Here is a 25,000-nt window from a genome sequence, read left to right on the forward strand (position 1 = left end):
ATATTTAAAATCTGTATATATATTTCCCCTGTTTCTGTAGATGGTTCCTGGGATTCCTCCAGCGTGAGCTTGCTGAAGCTCGGGGTGCTCCCAGTAAAGGCCCTGCTGGCCGTCGGGGAGCGTGTCTGGGCCTCGTCTGGAGGACACGCCTTCATCATCGATGCTCGCTCACACACTGTAGAGGTAAACGACCGCTGTGCGCTTCATCATGCCCTGGTTTCAATGTTGCACTTGATTTTTCTAAGGATTTAAAGCTGCAAGGAGACAAAAACCACTCAGAGATCATTCAGCATGAGCTTGCTGTACATTATACTTATTAGAAATCATCATCTGTTTGATCATATAGATCACCAGTATATAATGGAATGAGGAAATAAAGGAGGTGTGGCCTATGTGCCTGTCAGTCTTAGTGAAGAAGGTGTGGCCTATGTGCCCGTCAGTCTCAGTAAAGGATTTGTGGCCTATGTGCCCGTCAGTCTTAGTGAAGGAGGTGTGGCCTATGTTTCTGTTAGTCTCAGTAAAGGAGATGTGGCCTATGTGCCTTTAAGCGCTAGTGAAGGAGGTGTGGCCTATATGTCTTTAAGCTCTAGTGAAGGAGGTGTGGCCTATAGGCCTGTCAGTCTTAGTGAAGGAGGTGTGGCCTATGTTCCTGTCAGTCTCAGTGAAGGAGGTGTGGCTTCTGTGAATATTTAATTAATGTTTATATTTGTCGATGTCTTACAGAGGAAAACTTTTTTCCCCAGCACTTTTTCCCACCTCCTTCCAACATTTTTGGAAATGTGGAAAATCACAGTATGGCTTCTGGTATGACTTCTGGTATGACAGGTTTGACTTTGTTAAGACAAAGTACTCTTTCTGTCCCATCCTGCCGATCATGCTGATGTTGTTGCTACACAATGGTATACTGAAAACGGGTTCTTGTGACTGTGAGAAATCGATTTGCGAGAGACTGCTCACATTGCAGTACAGCACAGTAAAATTCCATCTGTCTGATCAGCCGACAGCTCAATCGGAGAAGGTTTCAGACGCAGCACTGTTCAATTCCCTCGTAGCGCAGATGCAGCAGAAAATGTATTGCTGTGGAGCAAGGTTTAAAACCAGACGCAGTATCGTGCCATGTTTGGCTTCCTGAAAGCATTCACTGCTTCAGAGCTGTGTGTGTATGACTTCATTGCTGATGAGATCACACATGCAAAACTGTTTCTCTTTCTTTTTCTTTTCCTTGCAGCATTTCTCTAACTCTTTGTGCACCTGAGGGACTGAGAAAATGCTGAAGCTGAACTAATTATAACTGGGGTGATGAATCAGACTCATTATGGGGTCTTTAGCTGTGTGTGCACATGGTTGGAGTGGGGGTTGGTAAACTCATGTGGCTGTCAGTTCAAGGAGGTGTGGTTTATGTGTTAGCCATTCTTAATAAAGGAGGTGTGGCTTATGTGGCTGTCAGTTCAGGGAGGTGTGGCTTATGTGTGAGACAGTCTTAATAAAGGAGGTGTGACTTATGTGGCTGTTAGTCCAAGGAGGTGTGGCTTATGTGTTATTCAGTCTTAATAAAGGAGGTGTGGCTTATGTGTCTGTCCTAATGAAGGAGGTGTGACTTAATGAGGGAGGTGTGGCATACGTGGCTGTCAGTCTTAATAAAGGAGGTGTGGCTTATGTCTGAGTAAGTCTTAATGAAGGAGGTGTGGCTTATGTGTTAGTCGGTCTTAATGAAGGAGGTGTGACTTATGTGGCTGTCAGTCTTAATAAAGGAGGTGTGGCTTATGTGGCTGTCAGTTTTGATAAAGGAGGTGTGGCTTATGTGTGAGTCGGTCTTAATAAAGGACGTGTGGCTTATGTGTCTGTCAGTCCAAGGAGGTGTGGCTTATGTGTGAGACAGTCTTAATAATGGAGGTGTGGCTTATGTGGCTGTCAGTCCAAGGAGGTGTGGCTTATGTGTCTGTCCTAATGAAGGAGGTGTGGCTTATGTGGCTGTCAGTCTTAATAAAGGAGGTGTGGCTTATGTGGCTGTCAGTCTTAATAAAGGAGGAGTGGCCTCCTTTAAGTGTCAGCCACAGTTAAGGGGGGATGGCTTTTGGGTCTGTCAGTCCTAAGTAGGGAGGCGTGGCCCGTATCAGTCTGTAATTCTTTGATAAAGTAATGCTAATTAATAATAAAATGAGCACAGCTTTGAACCTGCTCATCCCGCGTGTTCTACAGCACCAGCTGGAGGTGCATCAGGAGGAGGGAATGGTCGTGTCCCAAATGGTGGTAGCAGGAGTGGGCATCTGGATCGCCTTCAGCTCGGGTTCCACACTACGCCTGTTTCACACTGAGACGCTGGAGCACCTGCAGGACATCAACATTGCTACACCTGTCCACAACATCCTCTCAGGTGAGCCCACTCTCACACCCAACACACACACACAAACACACACCTCACAGCGGAACTATAATGTTTTATTCCACTTACACAACAGCTTTATTTCTGTTCGGTATAAAGCTCTGAAACTGGAGAATCCTTTCATAAATGTTTAAAACACAACATTGATTTCACTTTAATACACACCTGTCAAAAACCTCATCTTCAGTAAACACCCCCCCCCCCCATCTTCACCAGGTAACACACACGGCTAAACAGCAGCAAATCAGCCCACACTCTTTATTCCAGGCCACGCAAATTACACACTGAGGTCATGTAATCGTATAAACACACTCAAGCACACACACCATATCATTTCTCCTTCAGGCATGTATCCTGACATCATACACTCCGTGGGTGTGTCATGTGTTGGTCTTGTTTTGGGATTCGCAGGAAACTTCCAGTTTGCTCACGAGTCACTGCAGAGCTTCAAAGTGACGCAGTGATTTTAGGTTCTTTTTCGATTTGCAGAATTTTTTTCACAAGTGTGTGTGTGTGTGTGTTTTCAGGAAGTGGGTTTGAGATGATAACATTGGCTTGGCCCTTTCTTTTGTTGAGCTGTATTGTAATCTGTGTGTGTGTGTGTGTGTGTGTGTGTGTGTGTGTGTGTGTGTGTGTGTGTGGGTGTATGTATGGGTGTGGTGTGGTGTTTGATGAGTAAGCAGTAATTCTGGTCTTCAATTCCATTCTCACGTTATTATCTCTGGAGGTTTCAACCAAACGTTACTCTGGTTCGAAAACATTATAATGAAGAATAAGTGCTAATAATTATGATAATAATAATAATAATAATAATAAAATGCTGGTATTGTTGCTACGGGTGTAGCGGTACATGTATTCCAAATGCAATTCTTTTTACATACGGAACATAGTTGAACTAAAATTAAATAACAGTGACTGGCTGCAAGTTAGTTTAAGCGCATTTTTTATATTATTGAAAATATAGACAACAATGCCAGAGGTATAAAAAATAAACTAGAGTTTGCCGTACCGGAAATACGATTTGTAGTGTGCATGCATGAAAACACTAAAGAATCCATAGCGCTAGCGTTAGCCGCTAACCAGGAAGTGGCCCCTCCCCCGCTATGGATTGTTTAGCGTTTTATGTTCAGCTTCAAGGAATTCTCTTAAAAGGAGAAAATCCTGACAATTCCGCATATCGAGCGAGTGAACGAATGAATAATGGGAGGAATTAAGACATTTGTTAAAGTCTGCTGCAATAAGCAGAACAGTTCTTAGATCATATCTTTAGAAAGTTAAACATTAAAAGTAAAACACACACACACACGCGCACTTATAAAATAAGGTCTAACAAATGTAAACTATTTAATTCAATTAAATTTAATTGCATTTAATCCATTACATTTGTGCTAATTTAATTGATTACTCAATTTTATCAATATAATAAAAAAGTGTTAATTTGATTTATTCTATTTTTTTTTGTTTAATAAAATATTATTTTATATATTATTTAACCAAGCAGGCATTTTATTTAAAATTGTTTTAAAAATTAAATCTGTTGAGGATCGCAAATGTTAATAATAAAAAAACTGCATTAATTTAAAGAAAAAACAAGCAATGTTATGTTTTAGTACTAGCTAATGTTGCTTGTACTAAAAATACTGTCTGTCTGTCTGTCTGTCTGTCTGTCTGTCTGTCTGTCTGTCTGTCTGTCTGTCTGTCTGTCTGTCTATCTATCTATCTATCTATGTCTGTCTGTCTGTCTGTCTGTCTGTCTGTCTGTCTGTCTGTCTGTCTATCTATGTTTACTGGTCTCGCTGTCTTTTTGTCTCTCTGTCTGATGTTGCTTGTCCTTAAACTAGCATTTATCATGATGAAACATTAGACAGCTAGCTAAAGTTAGACAGGAAGTAATTGCTAGCTAGTGAAAGTCGCTAACCAGATCTCTGTAACGACTAAAATCAGAGTAAAATTTGGATATTAGGAGCCGCTGATATTAAACTGAGCATCACTCATGAAAACTAGCATGTCTGAGCTTTGTTGTAAGGCAATGTGGTTTGAGCTGAATTAGCATCAGGACACCTGTCTACTGAATAATATTAATAATAATAATAATAATAATAATAATGTGCCGTTACTAATCAATTGTGTTCAGATTTTCCGAAGCTGAAGCTCGAGTTTTGGCCGAAAGGCTTTGTGACAGCTGCCTGTGTGGGAGACGTGTCATGCCAGAGATTAGATGTGATACGTGGGCGTGTGCACGTGCCTGTTACGTGTACGTACAGGTTTGTCACGTGCTTCGTTCAGCGTTTCTGTAATTTAACTGTCGCTATAGTAGCGATAAATGCGTTCGAACAGGGAACCCAGGACTGTTTTCCAGGCTGTCGCTGTCGCTGTTATGGAAAATTAATCAACCTCTCGATTGTCACCAATCAGATTTGAGGATTTATCTGTGGAAAGTCATTCCGATTAAAAGCGCCGGCACACGCAAACAATATCGGATTAGAGAACGTCTCCTGTAAACAGTCCACCGAATCTTTCAATCGGAATGATTTTAATCGCAATAAAAAAAAAGTCTTGTGTAAACATGTCTAGAGTGAGAAGAATGAGATCAAAGTGAAATTTGAATGAGTAAAAATAAAGTGAGATCAAAGTGAATGAGATGGGAGTGTAAGATAAATCAGAGTGCGTGAGATAAAGGTAAGATCAGAGTGCGTGAGATAAAGGTGAGATCAGAGTGTGTGAGATAAATGTGAGATCAGAGTGTGTGAGATCAGAGAGTGTGAGTTAAATGTGAGATCAGAGAGTGTGAGATAAAGGTGAGATCAGAGTGTGTGAGATAATGGTGAGATCAGAGTGAGATCAGAGTGTGTGGGATAAAGGTGAGATCAGGGTGTGTGAGATAATGGTGAGATCAGAGTGTGTGAGATAAAGAGAGATCAGAGTGAGATCAGAGTGTGTGAGATAAAGCTGAGATCAGAGTGTGCGAGATAAAGCTGAGATCAGAGTGTGCGAGATAAAGCTGAGATCAGAGTGTGTGAGATAAAGGTGAGATCAGTGTGTGTGAAATAAAGGTGAAATTAGAGTGAAAGACATAAAGGTGAGATCAGTGTGAGATCAAAATGAGCATCCTGTAGATTAAAACATAGCCACATGATGAACTCTAAACTTTATACTTTTCATTGACTGCTAATCAAATCCGTGTTGTGCAGTTCTGAGATGTAATGATTTGTCAGGACAGGTTCAGATCCCCTTCATTAAAGACGTTGCGGTATGTGTGCTCGTCCCTGAGCTGTGTCCCTGCTTGTCCTGCTGCAACTCCAGAACTTTATCAGGGCTCAAAAGACAGGAAGTAACCTGATGAGTGCCTGCAGTTCATTCCTAAACAGAGACTGACTTTACTTCCAAATCCATGTGCAAAAAACGTCACTGCCAATTTTTCTCCTCTAGTAACAGTTTTATATGTACACTTTCAGAGATATTGATTATTTAACTGTACCATTGTTTGTCTTTGGAGTGTTGAACTTAAAAATGCATCTATAATACGCTATAGGGCCAAATGTATTGGGACACCTGACTTTTCCAGCCATATGTGGTTCTTCTCCAAACTGTTACCACAAATTTAAAGCCACACAATTGTGTAGGACGTCTTAGAATGCAGCAGCATGGATTGTGTTTCTTCTTTTGAACTTCGAGACTCCAACCCCCTGTCCACAAAACCAGCACCAAGAAGATCTGCTTTCCATGGGTTTGAAGTGGAAGATCTTCTTGCTATAGAGCTCCAAACCTAAACATGATGAATATGAACACTGACTGCACCCGAGGACTTATTATAACAGTAAATAGGGACTAAATGTGAAATGTTCAAAAAGAAGCACATACTAATGTGATGGTTAAGGATGTATAGTATGGATCTTGCCTGGAAGGGATGATTATGGACCTTAAATAATTTTTAACCAGAGCGACTTCTCTCATTCGTACTACTGAGCAGCTATGGGGTTAAGGGCCTTGCTCAGGGGCCCAGGAGTGGCAGCTTGGTGTGAGTGGGATTTAACCTCATGACCTACAGATCCAAAGTTCAATCTACTGCCTTCCAAATTCTACTTGATGAGCTCTGAGAAGCCATGAGCAAACATTAAAGGACTTAATTTAAGCATCTTTGAACAAACTAGTTATAGATCCATACGTGAAACCAGAAATCCAGAAACCCTAGAAGATAATGGTGTATTGGACCTGATATGGTTTGTATTTAATTACCATCCAAAGTCCCACCTGAAGCTCCAGAATGACCTGCTGCATCTGCATCTGTCAAAAATGATCTGACGTCCATTAAAGTGCCGTCAAACGGTTTGTTTTAAAGCCTCTAATGGCTCTTTTTATTATCCCTGCATTAATGCAGTGCTGTTGTAGGAGGCTGAAAGGCTTTTAGATGTTTTATTTGCTAACCTTTACCTCATGGGTTGACCCGAGCTATAATTGACGTCATTCGCATTGAGAAAGGAGTAGGATCAGGCTTCAAAAGCACAGTGTGATATCTTGTGACGTTTCTCTAATACATTATACGGGCAAAAGGTTGTGGACACCTGAGCGTTAGATTGGTTTGTGTTTTTTTTTTTTAACAAACAATTCCACTTTTATTTCCCGTTTGCTGTTAATAATAACTTCCCTTCTTCTGGGAAGATGTTCCACTAGATTTTTGTGGGGATTTGTGGAGATTAATTCATCCACAATTGTGTTAGTTAAGTCAGGTACTGCTGCAGGTGAGGTGAGGAGGTCTGGGGTGCAGTCATTGTTCACATTTATTCATGTTTATTAGGGGTTTATAGCACTAGAGCAGGATATCTTCTCCTCCAACCCATGTAAAACCGAAGTTCGTGGAGCTGGCTTTGTTCAGAGGGACATTGTCATACAGGTTTGGGGTAAAATTTTATCCTGCAGCATCCAAAGAATGAAGTTTTACCACAATATTAACACAATATAGAACCAGAATACATTTACATTTCTAGCATTTGGCAGACGCCTTTATGCAGAGTAACTTGGCAACGAAGCAGTTGAGAGTTCTTGCTCAAGGGCCCGTCTGTGGCAGCCTGGTGGTGTTGAAATTGATCCAACCAGATCCAAAGCCCAATGTGTCCAATTAACCACTAAGATACCACCTCTCATCCCGATATCGGTGACCACCAGTGTTGCTAATGTTTGGGTGGAACAGAAATTATTTCCCTACAGTGGAGGGAAATGGAGTCCTGCCACTCTTGGGCCCTTGAGCAAGGCCCTTAACTGTCTGTCGTCCAGGTCTGCTGTGACCCTGCTGTGCTCTGACCCCAGCTGTGATATACGATGAAAGAATTTTACTCTGCATGTGACAAATAAATGCGTTTGTTCTATTTTGTTCTATCAGCAATGCCGTGAATGACTCAGCAGTCCCTGGCCTTTGACTCGGCCATACTCTGTGCGAGTGTAGGCTTTTAGTGAGCGAGTGGTTTTGTCACCGTTGGCCTAAATACTCACCCATGTGTGTAGCCACGCAGCAAACAACAGCCTGCTGAAGTGATGATGCATCATTTCTCCCCCTGATCCATGACTTCAATCCAGAGAGATTAGAACAGCCAACAAGAACAGCCTTTTGTTTGTCACATTCACATTCCAGCAGAGTGAAATCTCTTCCTTGGAACTGATATCTCAGCTTGTTATGAAGCTGGGGTCAGAATGCAGGATTAGCCATGATACAGCCCCCCTGGAGCAGAGAGGGTTAAGGGCCTTGCTCAAGGGTCAAACAATGGGCAGCTTGGCAGTGCTGGGACTGAAACCCCTGACATTCTGATCAGTAACACAGAGCCTCACCTGTTGAGATACCACTCTTGACTACTTTTGTCCGAAGCTTCGACAGGAAGAAATGTTGAGGTTATTGCAAACTATGTGGTTATAAGGAATGTAATCATAATTGAAGTTTATTTAGTTTTCAAGACTGCTATCGATGTAAGAAACTCTGAAGAAGGAAGTGATTCATGTGGTCATGTTTGTATGATGGTAAGTTCCATTAACTTAATTACTGTAGTTCCTCTTTGAAGTTTACATCAGGTTCTACTCAGAGGCGTGGATGTTCTGTCAGAAGTTTGGAAACACCAAGTCTTTTATGGTTTTTGAGAGAAACATAAATGTTCCTTTTGTTTCTATGCAATGATCTCAGTAAAAGCCAAAAAGACTTGGACTATGAATGAAGACTGGAAGAAAGTTCTGTCCAAATGGGACATTTTTGTCTTTAACAGCAGAACTTGTGTAAGACGGGGAAACATTAGAAAAGATGTGATCAGACTCCCTCACCCCCACAGTCAAACATGGAGGTGGAAACATAATGGATTTCTTAATGGAGCCGTAAAGGTTGGAGACATATTTTAGGTGAAATGAACCAACATGGCAACCATTCCATACTTCAACACCACGCAGTTCTCATTGAAACTGAATTTTCCATGCGACAAGACGATGCCGGATACGAAGCGTACGTCCGAGCTCTGTAGGCGATCATGGAACAACCTGCCCAGTTACTGCACCTAAATCCGATTGAACTGCTCTGGGAAGAACAAGAGAACTCCAATTATTGAAGAACACATTATGTAAATTTTACAAGAGATACAGCAAAGAATTTCAGCTGAATGTTTGGAAAAACGAAGTGTCCGCATGCTGAGAGCGTGTAGAGTTGTTCTTCAAGCTAAGGGAGGATTTTCAATAAAAATTAAGTGGAACATCTGGATGTTTATGTATTTGTTTGGTAAAAGAACCAAAAGAAACATGCGGGTGTCTTTTAAAATAAAAAACATAGCTGACTCAGCGGTTTCAAACTTGGGACAGGACGGATGGAGAATTATTTCTTCTAATCAAACTATCAATTAGTGTGAAAGTGTGACCACATACCAAGTTTTAGTTCACTAACACTAGATCTTTGTGTAATATATTCTCCTTCTCTGATTCCTTTCAGGCTTTTTTAAATAAAGTAGTCTGTTTCTTCTCTGCCGCACCCCAAGACATGACCCAGCACCGTTTGGTCTCTGAGCATGAAGGAGATCAAAGCTTTTATTGCGGGCTTGGAGACGGTTGGACCCTGGGCGTGTTGATATTGGTCCGAGTTTACGTAGGAGTTCGGGAAATCCAAATATTATGGAGCGTAGCGAAAGATGGACCAGGATACAGAGATTCTTTGTGTCGTTCTGCAGATTTCTTGCTGACTCAGGAGAAGCACAAATATTCCTCCAGTCATGGACCAAAGAACAGAGCTGCAATAGTCGGCTGATGAAGTATGGAGCTACTGTACAGTTACAGTCATCACTAAGTGAAGTCGAGCTGTTCTTAGAGAACTTTAAATCCTGAAAAAACTCTTCACATTGAAATTGTGTAACTAATATGTTGAAAAACTCGATTCCAGTTCCTGACCGTAATCCTCTTCATGTCAATTATATGTTACGGATTTGAGGCAAAAAAACGTCGTCGACTTTTCTTCCGCTCTTCTATTCGCCTTCTTCCCCAAAATGAACACACTGCAGAAAGCTGAATCTATTTTTTGCCTTCGGCGGATTTCACAACTCAGAAACACCATCTGATAGCGCAGGCCAGAGACTTTATAAATATTCATCTGCTAGCAGAATATTGAAAAGCCACCTCTTTTTCCCTCTTTTTAGCTCTCTCTGGATGTTGCTTTTCTCGGGACAAGAAGCATTAGGACACCTGATTTCTCCATCCATGTGTGGTTCTTTATCAAACTGTCAGAAGCACACAATTGTATAAAAGATCTTTGTGCAGGAGCATGACATTTTCCCCTCCTATTGAACTACGAGACCCAGACCTGTTCCAGCATGACACAAAATGCACAAAGCCAGCTCCATGAAGTTAGACTTGTACATGGGTTGGAGTGGAAGATCTCCTGCTGTAGAGCTTCAATTTGAAAGAATATTTCTCATTTCTCATTTTTTACACTTTTCTGATCGAGTGACTGGGTGGAAAAAAATTTCCAGACGATTGTTAGCAATTAACTGCATACTAAACGCACCACTGAGAGTCGTGACGTGTTAAAAAGCGTCGCAAGCGCCGGCCTTCACGTATACATAAAGCGTGAAAGAATCCTTTTATAGCTTTTTTTTCCTTTTCACTCTGAACTCTTTTCAACGGTGTTTCTTTCTCTTGCCAGCTGCTCTAGACGGTCTTCGTGTTCCACGTGAATGAGTAAGGGGGTAAAAAAAAAACGTGTGACTCTCATTTAAAGTCGCAGCGTCGTTAAACGAGCACGAGCGATTACCCAGGACCTCTTCACGATCCTTCACAGTGAAACCTTTGTCACGTAGAATGTTCATGGCTGTTTGCTCTTTTTCGCTCGAGCATCGTTCCCATGGTCGAGCTAACGATCTGTGAGACGCAAGGCGAGTTTACTCTAATGACGAGATCCTGACCACCAACGGTCCTCGTGTTGCACAACCGGCTGGCGCTCTGCTGACTGATTTGTGGTTGATGAGGAAGGGTGAAGTGGGAGGACAGTCACATTTACGGTTTGCAGTTTGAGGACTTTTTGCTCCACAGAGCAGCCATAGAATAGAATCCACAAATTTTGTGGTGTTTCTGTATGGTTTCCACAGCATGGCATTTTCATATCTTTCCTTTTCAGTATGATTATTTTGTTTATTTGCACTGAAGTGAAACAAAGACTTGTGTGATTTTGGATAAATATTAGATATTTAGATATTACAAGATATTTAGATATTGGATAAATTCACAAACATTTCAGGTTGAAGCAAAGTATCACCAGCTGTGTGCTCTGGAACTGCTTACTTGCCAGTGGCAGCTATTGCATTAATTATTTCGAACTATTTATTTGTCCCGGTTTTTACCCTGAGAATTATAGTGACCGATGTTACATTAGTGTAATCGTGTCTACATTTATATTGAAAAGCTTTTTTCTCTTTATTGTTAGTACAATTATTCTTTTTACCATCACAGGGTTGAGGGAGAAGGAGGCGGGGCTTGCAGGCTGGGTCAAGATATTATAGTAAATGTTCTGCGTAAATCATTCGTATGTCTGTTTTAATGTAAAATTTTCACAGTTAAACGAATGTCATATGGCGTATTTGTAACTGTAACATAGCAACATTGAATTTCGTGAACTCTTACGTAAGTTCCTCAGTGTACAGGAAACACCAGAATACTATACTATAACCATTTTTGGGAAATTCGCCCAAAAGGAAAGAGGCAGGAATGGAAAAACACCGCATGACTTTAGTTTCATTGATCTTCGACCTTAAAATAGAAAATGAGGAAGCTGTTACTGTGGTCTACAAAAAATGGGGCACTTTTGGCTCAGTTTTATGTTACAGTTACTAAGACATCTGCTTGCATTTTTTGTGGATTTGCCATATGCAGTTCTTCCTCAAACGTTCGAAGACAAACAGTTGTGTAGGACATCTACGAATCCAGTAGCATGAAATTTGCCTTCACTTGTACTACAAGACCCAAACCTGCTCCAGCATTAAAAAAGTCACAAGCTCCATGAAGATCTACTTTACATGGGTTAGAGTGGAAGATCTCCTGCTTTAGAGTTCCAACCATACTGAAAACCTTTGGATGAATGTGAACTCTGACTGCACTCAAGGCCTCCTCACCTCACCTACATCAGTACCTGACTTTACTTACCCTTACCCTTGTGTCTGAATGAATTTCTACACAAATCTCCACAAAATCCAGAGGAACATCTTTCCAGAAGAGTGGATCTTATTATAACAGGAAATGGGGACTAAATGTGGAATGAGACATATCCCAAGCACATATCAATGTTATGGTCAGGTGTGTACACACGTGTAGTGTAGCCATGTAGTGTAGTTTCTCCTAATATACTTGGTATGTTATAGATGCAGCTTTGACTGGAAAACGAAAAGGGTCAAAACACATCTATTTACATTTTTTCAAAATAAAAAATAATTAAATCAGCATTTCAGGGATGTTATAGACACTAATATGATCCACAAACTTAAAAACTTAAAGGCTCAACATATTTCCTTTGGTTCACGTTTTTTCCAGGAGAATTCCTTTTTAATTTAATTCCATAATTAAAGAGGCATCCGTTTCTGTTGTGGAGATGTTTTTGGCAGGCTTTCCTCTGTGTGAGGTTACTCATTACAGCAAATGCTGGAGTTTCAAAAGGTTGCTTCATGCCTTATAATGAAACTTTAGTCCAGTTCAATGAAAGGCGTCTGGGTGAGAGTTGGTTGGTGAGAGTTTTCATTTGTTTTCGGCTCTCTTCCTCTTTCTTTTCTTTAAAACTAAAGCCAGGAATGAGAAGTCCTTTTCTCGTTTCTCTCACAGTGACAGAGCGGGAGAGAGAGACACAGGGTGCAGTTTCCCTGGAAACCAACTCTCTATCACCATAGCAACATACCCACACATGCATCTTAGAGCCAAGTTCCTCCTACACGGCCCGGCTCGAGAGATCGGTGCAGTTTAGATTAAACTGCTTTTTCGAGAAAGGTTTTTTCGTTTGTTGCTTCTGAGTTCTGGTGAAAATCAGAGTTCTAGTCCAGCTTTACAGAAAACAGGGTTTAGATTTAGCTTTTAGAAACCTTGACTCAGAAGGAAACCTGTGGTATTCTGAGAGACTCCAGACTCTCGTTATGAGTCACTGTTTCTCCATTACACTTTACAGAAACTGGGAAGAAACAGTCCACAATGTGTTGATGATCTTCTGGAGTATCAGAGCCGTCTATTAATTTGTATTTTATTATTTTTTTATTATTTAGAATTGTTTTTCTTCTCTGTCCAGGTCATCAGCGGGTCTCCGTGAGCAGCCTGCTCGTGAGTCACGGCTTACTGCTCGTAGGGACGAATCTCGGGGTGACGGTTGCCCTGAGCGTCCCTCGGCTGCAGGGCATCCCCAAAGTCACAGGTGCGTATTAATATCATACTTCAATCCATGCTGATCGTGTCATTTAGCCTAAACTAATAAAGTCGTTTCCTTAGTTAAGCCCCAGACAGACGCTTTCTGATTGGTCAGAAATCACAGTTTTTAGGTCACGTTTTATTTGTTTATTTTTTTTATTAGTTGCATAACACAGCCCTGATATAAAACCCTGTGTTATGCTTTCAAAAGCCCACGCTGTCTGTAATTCCCTCAACGCTAGAGTTGCTTGAGTCATGATTAAACACCAGATCTTCTGCACATGGTGCAGTTACACTGAAGGCCAGTTTTCACCCAGAACTACAAACTCTGACTTTCACTTACCCCTGCTTGACACTGAGTGGTGGAACGTAGCTATTTATTATAATGTACACAATATCATTCTTCAATGAACAGTTCTGCATTTCAGCACCCATCACTGAACAGCTCACCTCAACAGTGATAACACTATAATGAATGGTACAGAACATTGGTATTGAGAATGAATCTGGTTCCTCTCAAGGTTTTATCTTGATACAATCATAGGAAGTGTTTTCTTGCAAATGTCTTCACATAAATTTTATAATTTATTTATCTCTGTGAAGCTGCTTTGGGACAATGTCCATTGTTATACAAATAAAACAACTGAATTGTGACTGTGGCAAAGAAAACCACCTTGAAATGGAATGAGAAGGAAACCTTGCCAGAAACCAGATTCAAAAGGGAACCTTATCTATCTATCTATCTATCTATCTATCTATCTATCTATCTATCTATCCATCCATCCATCCATCCATCCATCCATCCATCCATCCATCCATCCATCCATCCATCCATCCATCCATCCATCCATCCATCCATCCATCCATCCATCTATCTATCTATCCATCTATCCATCCATCCAAAAAAATCCAAATAGCCATCTTTCCATCATCAATCTATCCAAATATTCTTCCATCTATCACATTAACCAAATTTACACTTTTCATCTAAATGTCCATCGATCCACCATCCATTTATCTATCCAAATATTCATCCATCCATCCATCCATCCATCCATCCATCCATCCATCCATCTATCCATCCATCCATCCATCCATCCATCCATCTATCTAAATATCTATTAATCCATCTCTCCCTATATTTGATATCCATCTTTTCATCCAAATATCCATCTATTCATCATCCATCTATCTAAATATATCCATCCCTACATCTATGCAAATATTTATCTCTCCATCCATCCATCTATCTATCGTAATATCTATCCCTCCATCCCTCCAGCTAAATATCCATTTTTCCATCCAAATCTCCTTTCATCATGGCTCCATCATTGAGTTTCTCCCTGCCACTGTCTCTATTCACTTCAATTGAGTTTTATTTGTAGATGAATTCTCAGATTTGTCCCAAAGCAGCTTTACAGTAATAAATCGGTTATAAAATTAGAATTTATAAGTTAGTGCCTATATATTTTTTTGTGATCAAGCCAGTGGTGATATTGGCAAGTCAAAACTACCTCAGATGGTATGAGGAAGAAACCTTTTGGGGACCCACACCCGTCCTCAACCTCAACACCGAATGTCCTTTCAATATAATTCCATCATTTCTGAGGTCATCAGCTGTTCACTGATGGACACTTGAGTGTAAAACTGTTCATGGTAATTGGATCAAACCGTCCACACAATTTGCAGTCAAAATCCATCTTTATGGTTCTTGAGTTGAACCCTTCACAGAAACCTAAGGTATCTTCAGGCTGTTAATGTGAAACCATCCTCAGCTGCAGTGAGTGGTTTCCAATTGAAGAGACCTCCATGAAGAAGTAGGGCACCGGGATAAGCAGGGACAAGATCCCTGGTATCTCAGTGTCAGTAAAGACACTGTGCAGAGCAGAGTGCATGCAGAAGGTAACGCTCTGGGGTGTAAGGCAGCCAGCCACTCCAACCATCATGCAGCTTTTTGGTTAAATAAACGAGTAGTTGACCTTCAATGGTGAGGGGGTTCATGTGTCTCCGGATCACATCCTGTAATTATTCATCCTTCTCGGCTCGGTTGTTTCACAAAGCAGAAGCACTGTGTGTTAATAAGCGCTAAATGCTTCAAGGTGCGTTGGGCGGCTGAAGGATACTGGATAAGTCTCTGCTGAAATCGGGTTATTTCACACACACACACACACACACACACACACACACACACACACACACACACACACACACACACACACACACACACTAATTAGAAGTACCGGATGCTAAGACAGAAATCGAGCACGCCCTCGATTTACACTGGGGTTTTGTCTGTCTGGATGTCTGAGCTGTAACGTATGTGTAGCAGTGTGTGTGTGTGTGTGTGTGTGTGTGTGTGTGTGTGTGTGTGTGTGTGTGTGTGTGTGTGTGTGTGTGTGTGCATTTCTGAGACATGGATACGCTTCATCTCTAAAGTGGATCTAATAGGGCGTAAGAATAGTTCCTTAGAAGAGAGATAAACTTCCTTTCACAGTCCAGACCACGTTTATTTCAGTCATATGGCTATAATTACGATGGGGCCGATATTGTCGCGTGCGTGTGTGTTGTGTGTGTGTGTGTGTGTGTGTGTGTGTGTGTGTGTGTGTGTGTGTGTGTGTGTGTGTGTGTGTGTGATTTTTGCCTAGTCACCACTGAAAAAAGAAAACTATATATCTAGAAACTTTAGCAGCTGTTAGAAAAATATAATGCCCACCATATTAAGTCAAAACCTTCAGCTCATGAAGAACAATTTTTGTTAATCCTGTTCTATTCATCTATCTATCCAAATATCCATCCCTCTATCCCTCCATCCAAATATCCATCTTTCCCTCCAAAATCCATCCATCCATCCATCCATCCATCCATCCATCCATGCATCCACCTATCTATCTATCTATCTATCTATCTATCTATCTATCTATCTATCTATCTATCTATCTATCTATCTATCTATCTATCTATCTATCTATCTATCTATCTATCTATCTATCTATCTATCCATTCAAATATTCATCTATTCTCTCCGTCCGTCATCACCCTGTGGCAGTCAGCAGCATTTTATCTCCTTTTCTCGATCCGAATTGTGATTGGTCAGAAAGACGTCACAGTGTGTAGAATTGTCGTATGCGCTACAGCTGGTGTAAATATACTTCGCAGACTAGCGGCTATAATAATGATAATACTTAACACCATGAACAGCAGGACTAACTTGATGTGTAACCCTCAGGAAGAGGCATGGTGTCCTTCCACGCTCATCACAGCCCTGTGAAGTTCCTCGTCATGGCGTCTCCTGTACAGAACTCTGTCCCAACCATCACTCATTCTCCTAGTCAGCATGTTCCTCCACCAGATGAGGAAGAAGTCTCCGGGTCAAGTGCTTCCATTCCCACAGAGGGAGACCCTGTCGTCCAATCAGTCCCCATCAGCCAAGACTCACTCTCGTCCTCCTGCAGCTCCCTGGAGCACAGCCCGGAGGACGGTGCCATCTACGACCTCATTAGTGACCCGGCACACTCTCAGAACACCAAACGGGCACAACGGGCCAATGTGAGCTCCGTGCTGGTGCTATCCGGTGGCTCTGGTCACCGGAAAATCAACAAAAAGAGCAAAGCAGCACGGCATGAAGAAAACGTGCCCACGGTCATGGTGTGGCAGATCCCCGTACTGGATGTGTGATACAGGTAAGTGGACAAGGAGAAGTTACAGCAGGGGTGGAACTTTAGTATTTGTGCATTTATATTTACACTGAAAAAAAAAAAACCAGACTTAGTTTGTTGTCATGATACTTCTACAAATATTACTATTATTAATACTATTAACATTACTACCATTATTATAACCACTACTGCCACTACCATCACCACTACTACCATTATTACTATAAAACTACCACCACTGCTACCATTACTAATACCACCACCACTACTACTTCTACCATTACTTCCATCATTACTATTACCTCCACCACCACTATAATTACTAACCACCATTACTGCCACTATCTCTATTACCACCACCACTACTTACCACCATTAGTAGCATTACTGCTATTACCACCACCAACACTACTACTACTGCTTACCACCATTACTACCATCATTACTGCCATCATTACTATTACCACCACCAACACTACTACTACTTACCACCATTACTACCATCATTACTATTACCACCACCAACACTACTACCACTACTTACTACCATTACTACCATCATTACTATCACCACCACCAACACTACTACTACTACTTACCACCATTACTACCATCATTACTACCATCATTACTATTACCACCACCAACACTACTACTACTACTTACTACCACCACTTCCATCATTACTATTACCACCACCAACACTACTACTACTACTTACTATCATTACTACCATCATTACTATTACCACCACCAACACTACTACTACTACTTACCACCATTACTACCATCATTACTACCATCATTACTATTACCACCACCACCACTATAATTACTAACCACCATTACTGCCACTATCTCTATTACCACCACCACTACTTACCACCATTAGTAGCATTACTGCTATTACCACCACCAACACTACTACTACTGCTTACCACCATTACTACCATCATTACTACCATCATTACTATTACCACCACCAACACTACTACTACTTACCACCATTACTACCATCATTACTATTACCACCACCAACACTACTACCACTACTTACTACCATTACTACCATCATTACTATCACCACCACCAACACTACTACTACTACTTACCACCATTACTACCATCATTACTACCATCATTACTATTACCACCACCAGCACTACTACTACTACTTACTACCACCACTTCCATCATTACTATTACCACCACCAACACTACTACTACTACTTACTATCATTACTACCATCATTACTATTACCACCACCAACACTACTACTACTACTTACCACCATTACTACCATCATTACTACCATCATTACTATTACCACCACCAACACTACTACTACTACTTACTATCATTACTACCATCATTACTACCATCATTACTATTACCACCACCAACACTACTACTACTACTACTACTTACCACCATTACTACCATCATTACTACCATCATTACTATTAGCACCACCAACACTACTACTACTACTTACCACCATTACTACCATCATTACTACCATCATTACTATTACCACCACCAACACTACTACTACTACTACTACTTACCACCATTACTACCATCATTACTACCATCATTACTATTAGCACCACCAACACTACTACTACTACTTACCATCATTACTATTACCACCACCAACACTACTACTACTACTTACCACCATTACTACCATCATTACTACCATCATTACTATTACCACCACCAACACTACTACTACTTACCACCATTACTACCATCATTACTACCATCATTACTATTACCACCACCAACACTACTACTACTACTACTTACCACCATTACTACCATCATTACTATAACCACCACCAACACTACTACTACTACTTACTATCATTACTACCATCATTACTACCATCATTACTATTACCACCACCAACACTACTACTACTGCTTACCACTATTACTACCATCATTACTACCATCATTACTATTACCACCACCAACACTACTACTACTTACCACCATTACTACCATCATTACTATTACCACCACCAACACTACTACTACTACTTACTACCATTACTACCATCATTACTATCACCACCACCAACACTACTACTACTACTTACCACCATTACTACCATCATTACTACCATCATTACTATTACCACCACCAACACTACTACTACTACTTACTACCACCACTTCCATCATTACTATTACCACCACCAACACTACTACTACTACTTACTATTATTACTACCATCATTACTACCATCATTACTATTACCACCACCAACAATACTACTATTACTTACCACCATTACTACCATCATTACTACCATCATTACTATTACTACCACCAACACTACTACTACTACTTACTATCATTACTACCATCATTACTATTACCACCACCAACACTACTACTACTACTTACCACCATTACTACCATCATTACTACCATCATTACTATTACCACCACCAACACTACTACTACTACTACTACTTACCACCATTACTACCATCATTACTACCATCATTACTATTAGCACCACCAACACTACTACTACTACTTACCACCATTACTACCATCATTACTACCATCATTACTATTACCACCACCAACACTACTACTACTACTTACCACCATTACTACCATAATTACTACCATCATTACTATTACCACCACCAACACTACTACTACTACTACTACTTACCACCATTACTACCATCATTACTATAACCACCACCAACACTACTACTACTACTTACTATCATTACTACCATCATTACTACCATCATTACTATTACCACCACCAACACTACTACTACTACTTACCACCATTACTACCATCATTACTACCATCATTACTATTACCACCACCAACACTACTACTACTACTTACTACCACCACTTCCACTACTACCACCACCACTATTATTACCATTACTTCTATTAATACCACTACTACTACCACCACTACTACTACTACTACTACTTACCTCCATTACTACCATGCTTCCATTACTACCATCATTACTATTACCACCACCAACACCACTACTCCAACACCACTACTACCATTATTACTACTACCACCAACCTTACTACCATTATTACTATCACTACTATTGCCACCACCACAACACTACTACTACTACCACCGCAATTACTACCACTACTATTACCACCACCACCACCACTATTACTACCATTATTCCTATTACCACCACCACTACTGCTACTACCATCACCTCCACTACTACCTTATTACTACTACCACCACCAACCTTACTACCATTGCTACTTTTACCACCACCAACACCACTACTACTACCAACTCCACTACTACCATTATTACTACCACCGCCAACCTTACTACCATTATTACTATCACTACTATTACCACCACCACACCCCTACTACTACCACCACCACCACTGTTACTACCATTACTACTACCATTACTATTACCACCACCACCTTTACTACCATTACTACTACCACTACTATTACCACCACCACTACCACCATTACTACTACCACTACTATTACCACCACTTTTACTACCATCATTCCTATTACCACCACCACTACTGCTACTACCACCACCTCCACTACTACCTAATTACTACTACCACCACTATTACTACTACTACCACCAACCTTACTACCATTACTAGTATTACCACCACCAACATTACTACTATTAATACTACCACTACTATATCCACCACCACCACCATTACTACCATCATTCCTTTACCACCACCACTACTGCTACTACCACCACCTCCACTACTACCCTATTACTACTACCACAACCATTACTACTATTACCACCACCACCATTACTACTACTACCACCACCACTACTACTACCCCTTTACTACTACAACAACTAGTACCATTACTAAAATTGCTTCCATTAATACAACTGTTACTACTATCACTAATATTACCACCATGACCACCCCCACCACCATTACTACTTACCACCATTACTACCATGCTTCCATTAATACCATCATTACTATTACCACCACCACCATTACTACAATAATTACTATTACCACCACCTCCACTATTTACTACCACCTCTATTACTACCACCACCATTACTACTGCCACTACTAATACCACCACCATCACCACTACCTTTACTAACATTACTACCAGAGACTTTACTGTTGCACTGTTCAACTCTGTTCTTCTGTTCACATGTTTTTCCTTCCAGAATGATGATGAAGATGAAGATGGTGATGACGAGGATGATCAGGATGACTTTTTCATGGTCTGATGTACTCTGGTGTCCTTCCCTGTGAAGCATTTCCCTCTTCCGTACATGATCTCCAGACTCAGCAAAGTAAAAGAAAGGGAAATGGACATCTTAAGGACCAGCTGGAGGATCAGAATCACGGCTCCTTGGAACACCACGTTGTCCAGTGTTACTCCAGTTCACATGAGGGATCTTTTAACGCACGGGAATTTTAATCACTGCAATACCACTGAACTTTCAATCCAGTTATCAATGTGTGAATCGTGTGTTGATTGAAGTAATACTGCTAATGCTGCGGTTTCTTTTCCTCTTTATCTGCTGTTAAAATATACCGAAAACACGTTTTTAAGAAATTGGGTAAAGATATTGTTCTGATAAAAAAAAAAAACTACTGAAAGCCTTTAAACTGCCCCATTTTTAACAGGTGGTTTCAAAACTTTTCGAGACTAGCTCTATTTACACAGTAAGTTCTTACCTTATCACCTTATTCACGCCAGATCTCCGCAACGGTGTCAAAACAGCGAGTCGGATCTTCATCTTCGGGAAGAGGGCGAAGTCCACAGGAGCTAAATCTGGCGAGCAGGGTGTGTGCGGAAGTGAGATCATGTGGATTGTTCTCCGACTATCATCATGCACAAGTTGCTGAATGGTTTCGACATTTTCAGGGGTTGAGCTCGTTGAAAGTTTCCTGATCTCTCGTTGTCTTCCAGCGACGTTCTTCCGCTCTTGAAGCACATAAAACACCTCGAACGACTCGTCACAGCTTCGCCGTATGTCAAACGTACGTCACCTTAAATGTCTCTGTGGAGTTGCACAGTTATATGCAGAATTTTACATTTGCTCTTTGTTCTAACTCGCTGTCCATGAGGAAATCGCAGACGTGGTCAAAATAGCACCAGAGTAGTAGTAACTTTTTGATACCACCTGGTAAAAGACTACAAAGAAAAAAAAAATGATAATATCGATTGTCCCTCACATGACCATCAAACCATCAAGCTTGTATGGAATTTCTGGCTGGCCAGGTTTTCTTCACCACTAGTGGGATGTTTCATGGGATGACATAAATTTAGCCAAATGTGGGTATTTAATATGTTGGGGGAGAACAAAAAGCTTTATAAGAAGAAATCAGTGTTTATTTCTATTGTTTGTTTGTGTTTTTGTTTCTAATGCCAAGTTTTTTTTTATCATTCTAACACATTTGTTTTCAGATTTTAAGCCTTAATCGTTCTTGGTTTGTGGGCGTGGCTTGTAAGTTCGAATGAGATCAATGTGATTAGCATGCTACGTCCTCGGTTTCATGCTAGCTTCCTTCTCGGATTTGATTAGCAAAGCAGTTTGACCGTACCAGCTCCACGCTCACCAAAGATTTCTAATACTTTCTTTTCTTCTACACATTATTTGAATTTGTAACATTTCTGTATTGTTTAATAAGTGGTTGTTCGATATTATGATGATGATATCACGATTTTCTGACGATACCCTACACGATATTTGGTTAGAAACTGCCTGTAATACCGCAAAAAAAAATTCAATAAACTGCCTCATCAGTTATATAATGTGACAAAAGTTCTTTAACTTTTTCATAATTAAAAATACCATTTAAAGAATAGATAATTAATTAGTAATTGTTTTTTTTTATTTTATTTAAAGATTGATTACCTACATAATTTTAAATGCTTCCAGTTTACAAAGTTAATAAAAAAAAATAAATAAATTAAGAATGTTTTTATAGAAATATTACACATTCACACTGTGGCCAAAAGTATTAGGACACCCGTATTTTTCCACCCGTATGTGCTTCTTCAACAAACTGTTACCACAAAGTTAGAGGTACACACTTATTTAGGACGTGTTTGGATGCAAGAGAATAAAAATAAACCCAAACCTGTTCCAGCATGACGTGCACAAAGCCATCTCCGTGAAGATACATAGGTTTGGAGTGGAAGATCTCCTGCTATTGAGCTCTAAACCCTAGTGAACACCTTTAGAATGAACCCCAGGTCTCCTTATCTCACCTACATCAGTACCTGACTTTACTAACACCCTTGTGGCTGAATGAATCTCCAATAAATCTCCACAAAATCTAGTGAAACATCTTCCCAGAAAAGTGGAGATTATTATAAGATCAATCGGAGACTAAATATAAAATGGGATGTTTAAAAATGATCAGGTGTCCAAAAACTTTTTGTCCTATTTTGTTAGAAATTCAATTGTGAGTGTGTAATTGAACATTTCATGTCATTACTTATTGGATTTGTACCTAATTCACTTGCTAGTGTGAACTGATGAAAAGGTGCTTTTTGTGCTTTGGGCATTTGAAGGGAATCAAGGCCTACCACGTGGATAAAAAAAAAAGGGTCAATAGAATTGAAACTAAAAACGGAAGTGTAATATATACTTTAGTGTTCATTTTCTTCTTGAGTTTAATGACACTGATGTCTTCTGATGTGCGAGGTTTTTTTTTGTGTATTTTTTAACAGAATTTCACTCACACACTAATCAGACTGTTTGATTATAGGATTAGCTTTGCTTTACTGACACCAGTAACATGAAAATCATTTATACACCCTGATTTTAATATTGTTATTATTTCTTTTTTTTTTTTTTTTAACTGCCTGAAACGAGGGCTTATTTTCGCATACAGTAGCCGATCGAGCTGTCATCTAGAGCACGAGAAGTAATAAACCGCCTTGTGGTTACAGCTTGTGAAACCTGTTTGTGTTGTTTATGGTGCCAAAGTAAAACTTGTACCAATATGTGTTGAAATGATGCATTAACGAGTAAAGGTTTTCTGTTAAGATGTAAAGAAAATGAGGTGTGGTGTTTGGGATGGATGAATGGATGGATGGATGTCTGTCTTTGTTCTAAACAGGTTTGAAGAACTCCATTATATGAGCTGAGCTTAAAAATGTTTATGGATGTATAGTATAGCTTTAATTTTTGCATTTGTTATTAGAGTAAACCGGAATAGGACCAAGCATATAGCCTTGAGGATCACCTTCTACAATAAGCCATTAAGCAAAAAGTTGTGATGTGACATATCACCAAATAAGCTAATATAAATTCAGTGAAGTAGATATATAGGGAAAATATTCATCCAATTTATTCCAAAGGTGTTCGATAAGGTTGAAGTCAGAGCTCTATAGCAGACCAAGTAAAATCTTCCATGTAAAGATATCTTCATTCTTCATATATGTATACATTAGAGACGCATGCATGTTTCTTCTGTTTCATTGTAACAAACTTGATCATGTAACAGTCTGGAGATTTTTTTTGAACAAACATCTATTTTTTTATATATATTTTTTTTATTTTTTTTATTGAAAATCCTCCATTAGCATGAAGAACAGCTTTGCACACTCTCAGCATCTGGACAGTTTGTTTCTTAGAACATTCAGCTGAAATACTACTTGTAAATCTTGCCAAAGGTGTTCTTTACTAGTTAATTCATGCATGTCCAGAAAGCTAATCCCATCCAAATAGTCCTTTTAGATTGTTTAATGAAGATCTTCCAACATGGTTTCCAGCAAGGAAATCAAAAAACTCTGCTGTACTGAACATCTACAAGACCTCATCTTTGCTTCCATAATCTAAACCCAGCAATTTGTAGAATGATTAATGCAAACGTTAAACAAAGCCATATTTACAGCAGGTATTAGATGCCTGATCATAATCCTGAAGTATCCTGGACCACCTGGAACCATGCGTGTTTTCTTTTTAGCACTAAATTCAGTACAGACATGACAGCATTGTTGCCTCCGCATTGTCTACGGTTTTGTCTGATCCTGGGGATTATTTGCTGAACAGGCTT

The 25,000-nt window shown here is 40.1% G+C and overlaps 1 protein-coding gene across 5 annotated transcripts in view; it reads left to right on the forward strand.

The window, feature by feature from the left end:
* The window catches only part of arhgef10 (Rho guanine nucleotide exchange factor (GEF) 10), a 103,535-nt gene that overhangs the window by 56,255 nt on the left and 22,280 nt on the right, over positions 1–25,000 (forward strand). For 4 of the 5 annotated variants that reach the window (XM_083544543.1, XM_083544546.1, XM_083544545.1 and 1 more), the window contains 5 exons: positions 41–183; positions 2,200–2,374; positions 13,155–13,277; positions 16,497–16,950; positions 21,148–22,796. In XM_083544543.1, coding sequence (XP_083400669.1) covers positions 41–183; positions 2,200–2,374; positions 13,155–13,277; positions 16,497–16,945 — 890 coding nt within the window. In that variant the 3' untranslated portion in view covers positions 16,946–16,950; positions 21,148–22,796. Of the gene's footprint in view, positions 1–40; positions 184–2,199; positions 2,375–13,154; positions 13,278–16,496; positions 16,981–21,147; positions 22,797–25,000 lie in introns of those variants that run through there. The other variant, XM_083544544.1, reaches the window with a different exon arrangement.

Source organism: Silurus aristotelis, assembly GCF_946808225.1.
Source record: "Silurus aristotelis genome assembly, chromosome: 6".
Lineage (NCBI taxonomy): Eukaryota > Metazoa > Chordata > Actinopteri > Siluriformes > Siluridae > Silurus > Silurus aristotelis.